Source organism: Rhamphochromis longiceps, linkage group LG1 (genome assembly GCF_057381845.1).
Source record: "Rhamphochromis longiceps isolate RC_006_pf linkage group LG1, R_longiceps_female_GT1.1, whole genome shotgun sequence".
Lineage (NCBI taxonomy): Eukaryota > Metazoa > Chordata > Actinopteri > Cichliformes > Cichlidae > Rhamphochromis > Rhamphochromis longiceps.
Window position 1 is genome coordinate 27760566 of NC_140557.1, and position 13247 is coordinate 27773812.

The 13247-nt window shown below is 41.4% G+C and overlaps 3 protein-coding genes across 10 annotated transcripts in view; 1 reads left to right on the forward strand and 2 right to left on the reverse strand.

Annotated features, from left to right (window-relative positions):
- LOC146678860 (uncharacterized) overlaps nt 1-13247 on the forward strand; it is a 112712-nt gene that overhangs the window by 45257 nt on the left and 54208 nt on the right. The gene's annotated exons all lie outside the window — the stretch shown is intronic.
- Nucleotides 1-13247, reverse strand: part of LOC146678861 (bromodomain adjacent to zinc finger domain protein 2B-like) — a 70490-nt gene that overhangs the window by 35907 nt on the left and 21336 nt on the right. The window lies entirely within an intron of this gene.
- LOC146678862 (uncharacterized) overlaps nt 2450-13247 on the reverse strand; it is a 32134-nt gene continuing 21336 nt past the window's right edge. The window contains exons 1-4 of one of the 2 annotated variants that reach the window (XM_085403923.1): nt 10593-11708; nt 6618-8743; nt 6211-6493; nt 2450-6078 (exon numbers count right to left, since the gene is read on the reverse strand). In XM_085403923.1, the coding sequence (XP_085260049.1) occupies nt 5410-6078; nt 6211-6493; nt 6618-6949 (1284 nt within the window). In that variant the 5' untranslated portion in view covers nt 6950-8743; nt 10593-11708 and the 3' untranslated portion in view covers nt 2450-5409. Of the gene's footprint in view, nt 6079-6210; nt 6494-6617; nt 8744-10592; nt 11709-13247 lie in introns of those variants that run through there. The other variant, XM_085403915.1, reaches the window with a different exon arrangement.

Consider the following 13247-nt stretch of genomic DNA (forward strand, 5'->3'; position numbering starts at 1 on the left):
TATTCTCCCCATGGTAACCTAGCAGGGTCTTCACATCAAAAAACCAGAAGTGTGTATCAGGCAATCATCCCTGATGAATCTGCCCTTCTCCCTCTGCTAGCCACTCACACTCATCTGCCAGTCTCAATGCTCATTACTGTTTTTCTGTAGACTGAACCAGATCTGCTCGCCACTGGCTGCATGTGTCTACAAGAATCTATAATGACTTCAGAGGACTTTGGAAGCACAGAATAACAAAAAAAATGCAACGCACATGCACAAACAGACACCCAACAGATGCAGCAGAGGCAAAGTGAGTAGTGAGCCAATGCCTTTTAAGGTTAATTATGATTTAAAACACTTTTTTAAATTACATTTGTGCTAGTTCACCTTTCACTACAGAGCTTTGTATGTAACTCAGTGCACAGCCAAACTGATGATGTGCAAAAAAATGTACCTCGAGGCCTAAAACATTGAGCTCAGATTCTAGAATAACAATTCACTTCACAAAATACATCCTGCATATCAAATCCAGCAGATGCAATTCTCCGGTATTTAAAGAGACCTTTGCAGACGTTTGCACAATTCTGAAGTCGCAAACCATCTCAAAATCTAATAATCATATCTAATTTTTCTCACGAAATTTCCAAAGAGAGCAGTGCAAAAATACTATAATTGCTGTAAATATTAACTTTGATTGTAGTTAATGCCGTTAAATCCTGTGTTTTGAATGCAGAGAAAAAAAAACTACAGCAAAACTGATCCAAAACAGAAGAGCCACAGCAAACCGACGCTGAGTAGCAAAGTATTTAAGCAGAGATTCACCATTTATTGGGCCAGTAAGTGGAATTAGATCAACTGTATTGCATTCTCCGATGATCTGATTGGTCAACATCCTGAAAAGATGTTTCTACCATAAAACGAAATGGTATGTATACATAAAGGACTTAAATTTTATCTGACCTACTTCGTAATGCTAATGCTGCATCCAATAATCTGTCAGTGAAGCGATTGGTGGGTTCCCTGTTTTTACACTTATAAAAATTCATGTATGAACAGGTCAGGTTTGCAGGAGGATCTCTTCTTCAAACTTAGCATGATCCCAGCTCAATCCACACTTTTCAAGGTACAAGAAACAGCTGAACACAGTCTCACAGTGACCCACCCCCCTTAGTTTTTGGGGGTTTTTTTTGTTTTCCAGATTTATTTACAAACCTAAAGACACTTTACATGATAGAAATGGGAGATATTGCAGTTCATTTTCACCTGGACTGAGATGTCTAGCCTCCATTCAATGCTTTAATATTAATTATTATGAACAGAAAGGTCACAAAAATGACTGCAAATGCTGTCAATTAAAACTTCTAGAACAAAAATCAGAATCAACCCAGGAAATTGCAAAGGCTGTAAAATCTAACATCCAGTCATTTTTCTTTAATCTTAACAGACACTGTGTCAATAGTGCAATGTGTAATCTCCCTCAGACTAAGTTGATCAGTGCAAGCTTTGATTCTCTGTTTTGTAATGATGGCATTCCTCAATAACATGTGATGTAATGGCTTAACTGAATACAAAATGTAATAGATGAGATTGCACGTATTTTAAAAGTGTACTATTTCACTGATTTGTTGCATGTTGTTGAGCTCATGTTATGTATGACACCAGTGATGTGAAATGACACACAATCTATGCCATAAAACAAGGTTTACCCACATTGACTACTATTTAACTGACAAAATCTTAATAAGACAAACGTACATATTTAAATGAATGCAGGAAATAATTTTAACTACCAGGAAATAACATCAGTTATTAGAGAATAGCAAGCAAAAAAGGAGCGCGTGAGAGAGAAGAAGATGGGGGGAGGAGAGAAAATGAGCGCAGTACTCCAGATATGCATAATGCAAATGACATGCATGTCAAATAGCAAAACAAACTGACAGTGACAGAACAATGGAATAGCCAGAGAGCGGCCAGTCGTGCTAGAGCAATTGTTTGAGGCCCTCCTGTCCATTTCCATGGGAAGAAAAACATTTAGAGTTCTGTTCGGCTGAAACTTTACTTGCAAGAGATAACTGATATCACTGTGCAAATGTGACAGAATTCGGATAAGTGGTGCGATGGCTGGAATAGCTTATCCAAGACTACCAGTCACTTTTTTTTTTGTTTAATGCTGCTACTGCAGCACATAATGTGTTATTTGACAGAAATGAAAAGACATGTATAGTCACAAACCCTAATTTTTCACTCTTCCTCTCAACCACACAAAGCTGCTGCAGTCTTCAGTTTCCTTCCTTTGCTGATTGCAGGGCTCAGAAAATAAGTGTCCATGAAAAGAATAAATTAATTTGGTTTAAATGACCGTTATGGCCAGTAAAAACTAAAAAACTCTTATGGGTGAACCATGCAGCCAGTGGCATCCCAGATCATAGATTTTCTATATAGTTAGCAGCTCACTTAGCAATTACTGCTTAATGAAATGACTGCTCACATCTCTGGCTTATCTCTTCTCCAAATCCCCACCTTAACACCTTTCTCCTGCCCAGTCCTTCTCCCCTTGTGCTCCACTGTTCACACTTCCTCTTATTTCTTGCTTTTATTAAAAACATTACCAACACCTGACAAATTGACTTCATTAACTGCTTTCTTCTCAACACAAACAGACAAATGCTAAAGTGCAAATGAGGTTCGAGGTGCTCTTAACAGAAGGGAGCAGAAAAGAAAGCATGTTTACAGGTATTTAGAGTGGCGAGCAATCCATGGTGTTGCATCTGTGTTTGAACACTGCAATCAGGTGAAGGTCTAAAAAGCCACAGAGTAGTCTTCAGAGCAACAATCTGGCAACCTACAGTAAGCTGTGATGGGAGAAAATCCACCAGCATTAAACTCAATATGTCAATCAGCTGTATTCCTCTGTTCAAATGTGTGCTTTACTTAATGTTAAACATGTGAAAATGACTGGCTGGAGGAGAATGGTGCTGTATTGACAGAGAGGGAGGCAAAGCAGCAGGCAGTCAGCCACTCTGTTCTGCTTCACTGCAACATGGGAGGGAGGCCAGCGTGGACACATACACGCACGCACGCACGCACGCACGCACGCACACACGCACAGATGTAAAAACACACATGCAGGCATGTACACAGGAGCAAGCACACGCTCGCACAAATGAACACACACTTACACTCTTCCTCTCTCGCTCAGTCTCTCTCTCGCTCTCTAACAAACACATGCACACACTCGCACACAGTGCAGCAGGTGAGGTGCCAGCACATCACAGCGCTGCCATTTTTCAGTGTCTTGCTCAGGGAGAAGCGCTCTGACATTTTATGAAGCACTCTGCAGAAATCAGCAGCTTGTAATGGCGGCTGGACTGTCACTCCTTTCCACTCTTCACACTCCCTCTATCTCCTTTCCTCACACTGCTTTTAAGATATTATCTCCACTGATTAGCATAATCTAATCAATTTTACAAAATTGGCTTTTAATTACAAAGAAAAATCTTTCTTCTCACAGTTACTGGTTAAGCCTTTGTTTTTGCAAAAAAAAAAAAGAAAGAAAAAAACTCAAACTGAGGCAAGAAGTAAAACCTCAGCGAAAGGTTAGAAAATGCTACCTATCACACTTGAGTGGGAGAAACAGACTAAGACTGATGTGTTAAGGGTATAAGTGGCAGAAATATCACCGGCTCATCTTCAATATGCTAGACAGCATGACAATATGAAATTAATACATTATGATTCAACAACCTAGTAAATGTCCCTGGTTGTACATGTAATGGTAAACAATTCTTTTAGATATGTGCATTTTAAAGCAGCTGTTTACTCGCTTCTTGTTTTTCTCTCTCTTTTTGACCCTTGGAATCATGGCTGCTAATATGACTGTACGTGCTTACTGGAAAGGCCAAGTGATTAGAAACTCAGCTGTTAAATATGTCCTCTGCATAAAAGAAGGGATCTATAACTATGATTAACTCTCTGGCATGTTGTTGTGCCTGACAAGCTCTCTGTTGAGCAATGATTAACAGCTTGTGACTCTACAAACCGCCGCTTGCACATTACCACAATGTTTACATTAGCCAGACCCTCACTGAAGCCATTACTGCTGTTGCTAAGCTAGCACTCATCATTGGAAGCTGAGCAGCGGGCAGCCTGTGGCCCAACAATTTACAATGATGACAAAGGTTGGCAAACGTGGCCTAAAGTTTACCTCTGAAGTTTCACTCAGGGCCAGTTTAACTCAGAACTGTATGCCCACAGGAAAAAAAAAATGTGATTCAACTTGAAATATGTGGGAAGTGTCAAGGCCAAATCTCTCAGTGTAGGCTACGCTATAAACCTTAAACTAAGCCGATTTCATTAATGTGACATTAGCATTTGTAATGAGAAAAGGGGGGAAAAACCCTTGGGACATCTTTGTGCTGTTACCACACACACATGAATGTGCATGCCCACGTACAGGCACACACACACACACACACACACACACACACACGTGCAAACACAAACACACGCAAACACATAAGCTGCGATATCAGCCACTAATTTACATCCATATTACACAAGAATCACAAAATGCAGCCAAAGCACAGAGGGGAGAAAATGTTTGTATGTGCGTAGGTTTTCTAATGAACACCACAGATTAGTTGCTGTAAACTAACTGTGACAGTTAGTTCAACCTTTCCTGATGAGCTGGGCAAATAGTTCCAGACAAATAAAGCCTGGCATTCATTCCCGCTTTATCCTGCTCCAGACGGAAAGGAAGGAAGGAAGACTGTATCAAGAGCAAATCTTCAACAATCCCATCACTTTATTTATAACTTGCCAACGCACAACTCGGAGCTCATGTGATGCGTGACAACACTCCTTGTTTTTTTCTTTGACAAACCAAGCAATACATTAAGCTGACTTGTTTTCTATGTCCCTTTTACAGTTTTTCTCAAATGCTAAAACACATGTCACAAACGTTACCACCAGGTCCCCCAATGTCCAAACACAACACCCTTCTCTAAAGCTACATAAACACAACCACACCTTCCCACTGCAAAACTCAAACTCCCACACCAAGAGAGCAGCTCGAAGCTGTCAAAACTGTAAACACTATACACAGCATTACACACTACAGCAAAACAATTGAAAACACAATGCTCAATTTGTGAGAAGGTTCTTTGGTTCATAACTGCCAATGCATATTTTTATAAACTGTACAGTAACGGATCGTCATAGAACCCTGCAGAGGATTAGGCATTTAGATTTGTGAGTTTCACATGAAGACTATAAATCTATAAAAACATCCTGCATGTACGTACACTACTGTAACACAACTCAATGCAAAAACAGAATCTATCGCACACAACAGTACTCTCGGAAACATGATCAGGGTGTGAAGTCTTTTTTATTGTCTACACGGTCATTTTACAGTATTACACACAGTCACTGTGCGGCATCATGTCGCCGAGCTGCATTGGGCCACATCACCTCATCCACATCACAGGCTATATTGTCCCTTGCTAGGCACCGCGGGAAAAACGCCCTGGAATGGCGAATCCATCCCTGGAAGGCCTCCACTGGGATGTCAGCACAGGCCAGCTCCATTGCCCGTACGAGGTTCTCTCTTGTGTATGGCTGTCTGTCATACACCTTCCATCTCCATGATGAGAAGAACTCCTCTATAGGGTTCAGGAAAGGGGAGTAGGGTGGCAGACAGACGTTTAAAAAGTGGTCACTGTTTGTGGTGAACCACTCTCTGATTTGGTGTGTCTTGTGGAAGCGGACGTTGTCCCAAATGATCACATACATGTGATGTGCTAGCCTAGGATGGTGTTGTTGACGGTCCAGGAGGATGTCTTTTAGCTCCTCTAGGAAGGTGAGGAGACGTTGGGTGTTGTAAGACCCAAGGACAGCATGCCGGTGGACAAGCCCCTCCGTACCCATAGCTGCACAAAGAGTAATATTACCCCCCCGTTGGCCAGGAACCTCAGTGATGGCTCTCTGGCCAATGATGTTACGGCCTCTTCGCCTTCGTTTCTGGAGGTTGAAGCCAGCCTCATTCAGGAAGAGGTACTCATGGGGTCTGGCCATCGCGTCCAACTGCATTATCCTCTGTGAACATGGGAAAGCGTACAGGTGTTCAGAACGGTCAATCAGGTAGCACAGGTAGTCCAGAAGTAATGTAGGCCACTAAGCAACACAGTATGTCCACTAACTGTACTGTGGACATGGATGTATACGTACTTGCACATACTCGTAACGTTGTCCTATGTGTCGCGCAGAGTTGCGCTCAAAGGGAACCCTGTAGACCTGTTTCATCCTCATCTGTTGGCGCCGGAGAACTCGGTCTATTGTGGACACGCTGACAGCATCAATGTTCTCAAAGTTTACATTATCTGCAATGACTTTGTCTCTGATCTCTCGGAGTCTAATGCAGTTGTTCTCACGGACCATATCTGCAATGAGGGTTTCTTGTGCCGCTGTGAATATGGCAACCCTCCCACCTCTATGTGGCATTCTTTCAGCTCTAAAGAAAGAAACATGTGTTGTCAATTGACTGATTTATATGTAAAACTACATGTAAGGTAACAGACCACTTTCACAGGCCTGTAAAACTGTAGTGTGACAAAGAAAGCAATAGCGTACTATACCTGTTGTGTTGTCTAAATGCCTTGATAATGGTGGCCACGGTGGACCTACTCAGGTTTGGATGTACTCTTCGTCCCGCTTCAGCCATTGTCATGCTATGGACAATGACATGATCAATTACTGTTGCTCGCATATCATCTGTTATGATGGAGCGAGGTTGTCTTCTTCTCCCACCTGGACCTTCTCCTCTCTCTTGTTGGCCTCCTTGTCTTCCTCCTCTACTCCGAACTCCTCTTCTTCTTAGGCCTTCACCTCTTCCTCCTCTGATCTCAACCCCTCTTCCTCTTTGGCCTGCAGCTCTTCTCCTTCCGCACGCTCGAATGCCTTCATCCATTGTGATTGTTTGGCATCTTCACCAAACTATGCTTTCATAGGTGGGGTCACATCATTAGCAACAGGTGTCTTCAATTTTGAGTCGTTGTGTGTAGTGACTGACGCCAAGTGTGTTCCCTGTGTTCACAGATTGGTGACTGTGGCAAGCATTTTGCATCACATGAGCTTTCATTTGAGAATATGTGCAGAGTTGTTTTGCAACATGTGTTTTGGCAAGGAAAAATGTGTTTAGATTTATGAGTACAGAGGGTTGTGTTTTGTGAATTGTGTCTTCATGTGACATGTGTTTATGGTACTGGTATATGGTGGCTACATTTAGTAAATGTGTTTAGACTACTGGTCATTTGGGTTACAGGATTGGCTTTTGTGTTTTAACATTTGAGAAAAACTGTAAGACTTCACAGATGTCCTGGCAAGCGTGTGCGTGTTGATTTGCTGGGCGAGTGACTGTAAGGTTTTTGTTTATTCAATATTGAGCTACATGTTTTCAGCGTAACTTTAGGGACCAACGGCCCTGTGCAATTAATGACTGGGTGAGCTGGTTAAAAATCATTTTAAAAAAGCTTGTCGAATCACAATGACATGACACACAATAATATTATTAATAGAAGAATATGCAACTTTGTATTTGTAGAAGTCTTGAGCCACCCCTCGTTTCTTTACATTTTGTTAGAAAAAATAGAAAGTAGGTGCAGTGATTTATAAGCATGTGCCAACATAAATATAATTACAGCACAAAGAAAAAAAACAAAAAAGGTGTTGTACAACTGTAACAACCTTGAAAGTCAATATCTAGTTTAACACAGCCTGAACTCTCATAGAAAAGTCCTCTGTCCTCTAGTTTCTTTAAGTAGTCTTCAGGAATAGTTCCCCAGGCTTCTCGAAGGATATTCAAAGCTCTTATTTGTATGTTGGCTGAGTTTGTTCTGTTCTTTGTCGAGATGACTCTTTCAATAATGGTGAGGTCTGGACTCTGGGAAGGTCGATCCATGACTGAAATTGTTCCCTTGTGTGTCTGTTTCTATCCAGGTATGCTTTTCTGCATCAGTAGTGTGTTTAAGATCACTGGCAAGATGTTGCCAATCAGATGCTTTCCAGATGGTAGTGGATGCTTGATCAAAATCTGACAGCACTTTTCTGTGTTCATAATTCCATCAACTTTTTCAAGATCTCCAACATCACTGGCTGTAATGCAGCCCCAAACCATGACAGAGCCTCCGCCTGTTTTACACATGGCCACAGACATTCACTGTGGTACCTTTCTCCTGACCTTCTTTGTGGAAACTGAAACAATTTCAAACAGAAGTTTAAAATTCGGATTCCCTCCATGAGACCTGTTGTCAGTGATTTTCAGTCCAGTTCTTGTTTAATTTGGCATAGCTCAGTCTTTTCTCATGTGCTGTAGATAGTCTTTAGGCCTGTCAGCCCGTCTTTTGTCCTCCACTTGTTTCGTTTTTTTAAAAGACGCACTGCACATCATGCTGAAGTATCACATGTTTTCAGTTGTTTAACCCTAGAACACTATTGCTACAAATAGTAACACGATCACTAATGCCGGGTGATTTTTACCCGATATAATATAACCAATGAAACGTAATCAAATATATCAAAATATGACAACACATGACAAATTAGAGTGGTCTTCTTTTACTTTCAACTGTGCCATGTCTAACAAAATGAAAAATAAAACTTCTAAAACAAAATAATGACTCTGGAAAGCTGGTCTTTGGTCCACCATTCCTGGGACATTTGAGACTTCCCTGGTGATGGCACAGGCTCCTCGACACGCAAACAGCTGCAGGAGAGAGAAATCATGTAAATGTATTTTCTCGGGTGTAAATCACCCAGCGATAGTGTTCTAGGGTTAAGAATCACCTTTTTGATGCACTAGTAGTTTATGGCTCTCAAACTATTCTTTGGCATTTTTCATAGATTCAACTAAAGAAATGGGAACAAATTATGAGGGCTGCTAGTAAGAAAGTGCCTAAATCTCAATTTAAAAATTGGATCTTTGGTAAACACTTGGTTACCCTTTGTGTGATTCCATTTTTATGCTTGAATGATTCATAGGTCAGTGTTACGTGGCTCAATAAACAAACAAACAAACAAACAAACACATTTTTTAATCTACTTATTCCTTATCTTTTCACTGTTTATATGAGTGATGGATCAAATATTGTGATGTGAGACAACGCTGAAATGGTTTGGCTCTGATGTGCTGTAAAATATAAACATATGGATAAGTACAAAGATATGAATATCTTGCTAAATTTCTGTTTTAGAAGAAAGAAGAATGTAATTTTCACCTTCAAAAAAGTGAAAACTACAAATTATACAACATGGGATATCTGTGGAGATAAAAAAAAAAACCCTTGGTGGTGCTAACACATTATTACACGAGTGTTAACGATGATATGAAAAGATGTTATAAGAGAACAAAAAAACCCACTACTATACTGTAACAACAACACGCTATGTGATTAGGCGAGGTCATGATAACATAAACAGCAATCTAAATATATTTTAATGAGGACCAGGCAGCAAATAGTCACTATGCTTACTGCTGGCTGTAGTGTCATAAAGACTTGTAATGTTGTCTGCTGCCCCCAATAATGAGAGCGGTTTGTAAAGACAAGAGGTTTTTTTTTTAGACTATAACGCCCAAACATATTGGAGGGGGGTTAGATGGAACAAAGGACCCGAGCCAGGATTAAATCAGAGACGTTGTGCACACTTGGAACGCATCTTGGCCATAAACGGGCATCAAGACTAACCAAATGTTGTTTATTTTCACACGTGCCTGTAATTGCAACAATAAGATATGTTGGTGAAAAAAGTATGTGTTTTCTGTTTTTATGACTGTTGAGAAAAATAATTCAAGTTGCTATGTAACTTGCCAAAATGCACGCAGCTGGCAAGCATGTGACCAACGAAAAACAATTTTCACTTGTTCCAAATTCAAAATAAAAGATATCGTCCTTTTTCTTTTCTTTCTTTTAACCACATCAAAAAAAAAAACAAAGAAACTTAGTGTGACCTTCAAGAAACTGTAAAAGGTACATGTTCAACAAAAGATAGCAAGAAACTGACACGAAAACAAGACCATACTATTATAAGACCTCTTTGTTTCTGCATCTGAGCTGGCTTAAAATGAGACAACTCAAGGAAATTCACAGTTCAGTGAGCTGAGATTAAGACCAGAACTGTACAACACTGTGGTCACCACAGTTTGCCTCGAGGCATGCATAATGTTACTCTGACATGGTTTGTTCTGTCTTTCTGTGCTGTTATTGTGACATCTGATGCCATGCAGTTTGGAATAAATGGTCATGGCAAAAAAGAAAAAAGAATCAAGGCATGACATTTGACAAGTGCTATCATCCAATCCTTGTGTTCTTGTAAATGTGACCCTGCCTATACCCTTCCAGTGTTATCAAATGGCAAAATTGGGACATCATGTGCCAAAAACCTCTATTTTTTTCTACACCCAAGCAAAATTTGTACTAAATTTCATTAAACATTTCACATGAATTAGGGGGAAAAAGCACTTTCCTTTCAGTGCAGTTCAAAGTGTGATAAAACATGACACTTATATAACAAAAGCAGTATCATAATGGGAAACAGCTTCATTTTTCCAGTATCACCTTTCTGTGGCTCTATCCAGGACATTTTCCTCCCTCCTGGGGGCAAATGTTGAAGACCCTTTTAAAAGTCCAGCTGTGCCTTAAAAGAGTTAGTCACACCAGCAATGGGGTGCTTTGAAATGGTGTGCAGAATATCCACCAAGTAGTGCTCCTTTTTTCCCCCCCTTGACATGGCCCTATTTCCTGTATCACCACACTTCCCCTGTGTGATTTCATATAAAAAGCCAAAATATTTGAGTCTCCATTGTCGACTGTGTCAAACCCAGCTTTGACATTACTGCGCTGCAACTGCACTCCCCCAGGTGGATCTACACATGACATACGCACACACACTCATATGCACTTGCACACACTCACACTGACACTCGCAGTTACCTGTGTTCAACTGTCTTTTCATGTGAAACTAGACCCATAACTCCACCCTCTGGATCCTAACACTTCCTTTTAGTTGAGCCAATCGCAAAGCTTGCCATCAGCCCCCGTCTTGTTACCTGATATTATTTCAGGAGGAGTTAAGGAGAGCAAAGAATAGTGTTGGCTCTACATGAATGTCTGCTTGTTTTTTTTGTGCGCGTGTGTGTGTGTGTGTATCTGTGCTTGTGTCATGACGAGTAGATTCCTTGTATAGCGAGGCTGAAACCGAAGCTGCCTGGGCCTGTTGTTGATAGCTGTGTCTCACCCACTCAGTGCCCCAGAGGGAGTCAGGACCAAGACCACTGCTCAGGGTCTGTCTGTTCACACACATGAAACACGGGCTTAGATTACACAGAGCTCAAATATGACTCATCCCAAGGAGGGGGTGGAGGAAGGCCTTCTCTGTTGTTTTGCACAAAAAGCGTGCGCACACGCAGACACACACTGCCCGCAATGATAGCTACATCACAGGCTCAGGAAGAAAGGACCTTGTGGTTCCACACACCTGCCAAAGACAGATGTTAAGAATAAATCAGAGAGAAGCTCAGAGTGAAGAGAAACTCCACACAGCCGTAACTCCACTAACTCACTGCACACTACACTAACTGGAGAGCAAACAGCTGCACATGACAACACACACCAGTGATGAAAGTAACAATAGCATGCATGCACCTGACATGCATACAGAAAGAGGCTACAACAAGGGTGTTTTTTAGCGCTACTTTGCCGCCGTGTAACCAGCTCCCGTCCTCTCTGGAACTGAGGGTGTTTAAGTGCAATTGTTCTGGAAGAAGTCAAAATCCTCCAACGACAGACAAACAAGTCACAACAAGGCTGAAAGCGGTGTGGGTGGTTTTGGAGAGGAAGCTCGTTTTTCCGCTGCTGACTAAGTGAATTTCATGATTTCTTCATGTAAATATAGCACCACTGGGTTATGGAGAATCAACACTTACAAAGCCTGCCCTTTAACTTGTTGCAACGCAGAATAATATGCTCAAAATCTATTTTAAGGGCACCGTGACCTCTAAAAGCACAATTTAAACACCTACACAATATCATCCTACATCCTGTCAGTCATTGTGGCATACTTCCTGGTTCCAGAAATGATGTGTCAAAAAAAGAAAACTTAGATGCATTCACAGACAAGACTGCGGCTTTTGTCTGTGCTGGCACCTATGTCTAGGAGCAGCCGTGTTACTCTTTTTTTTATTATCAATTGACTAGCAAAGGCAGAGTGGCGTATGTAAGTGATGCGTACATGGCATGCATGGGTGTCATAAACAGACACCCTTTATGCTCTGTGGCCCAGAAATAGTGAGTTAACCAACGACAATTTGACTTTATCTCTCTGCGTGCTATCCTGAAATTCCAGCCTACTGGTAAACGCCAACTATGTGGCATCCTGTCACACTACAAAATGCATCTACGTGTACACGTGCGGTTGTTCGGACGTGCGCCGACTCAGGAAAGAAGAAGCGAGTGTGCGTGCTTTGCTTTCTCAAGGGGGACTTTTAAATTACGTTTGTGCAGAACTGAAAAACCGATGCAAGGAGAGTTAAAATTCATTCACAAAGAGTATCACTGGAGGTATTTAAATATCCAGTTAAAAAAAAAGTTTACTCCTGTCCACCATGCTTACAATTATTTGGCAGGATAAATCCCAACTCTGTCCCCTGCGATGCCGATGAGTCTAACATCCATGACTCAAGAGGTCAGGCGGCCCATGCAGGCTGGGAATTACGGGGTTAAGGGGATGAAACCAAGTGTGTAATGTGAGAAGACATGCCAACATGGCTTCTCAGGCAACAAACAGAAAGGCGACAAACATATCTCGGTGATTACGGGGAACGTGAGGTATGTTGGGAAGAAAGACTGTCACGTCATCCATGAGGGCAAGCTGGAAGAAGAATTGCAGTGGCTTTTTGAACTGGCTGAGTTTAGACATGTTAATCAGTAACAGCCTGTTGTACTTCAGACGGGAGGAGAGTGAGCACTGGGGTGTGTTTGCGTGTGTGTTTGTGTGTATCTGGCACGTCCAACACCACTTGGATTTGAGCTGGGTTGAAGAAAGCGAAAGCTCCAGACCAAGAGATGATCCATCTGGACTGTTTCCTTACAAAACATATGGAAAAATGCAGAAGCTTTTTTTTTTTTCCCTTTTTCCGCCCACAATAGCTATTAATATCGAGCACAGAGCATTTGCTCATGCCCCACTAAGGATTGGAATCCCTTCTGAAACAC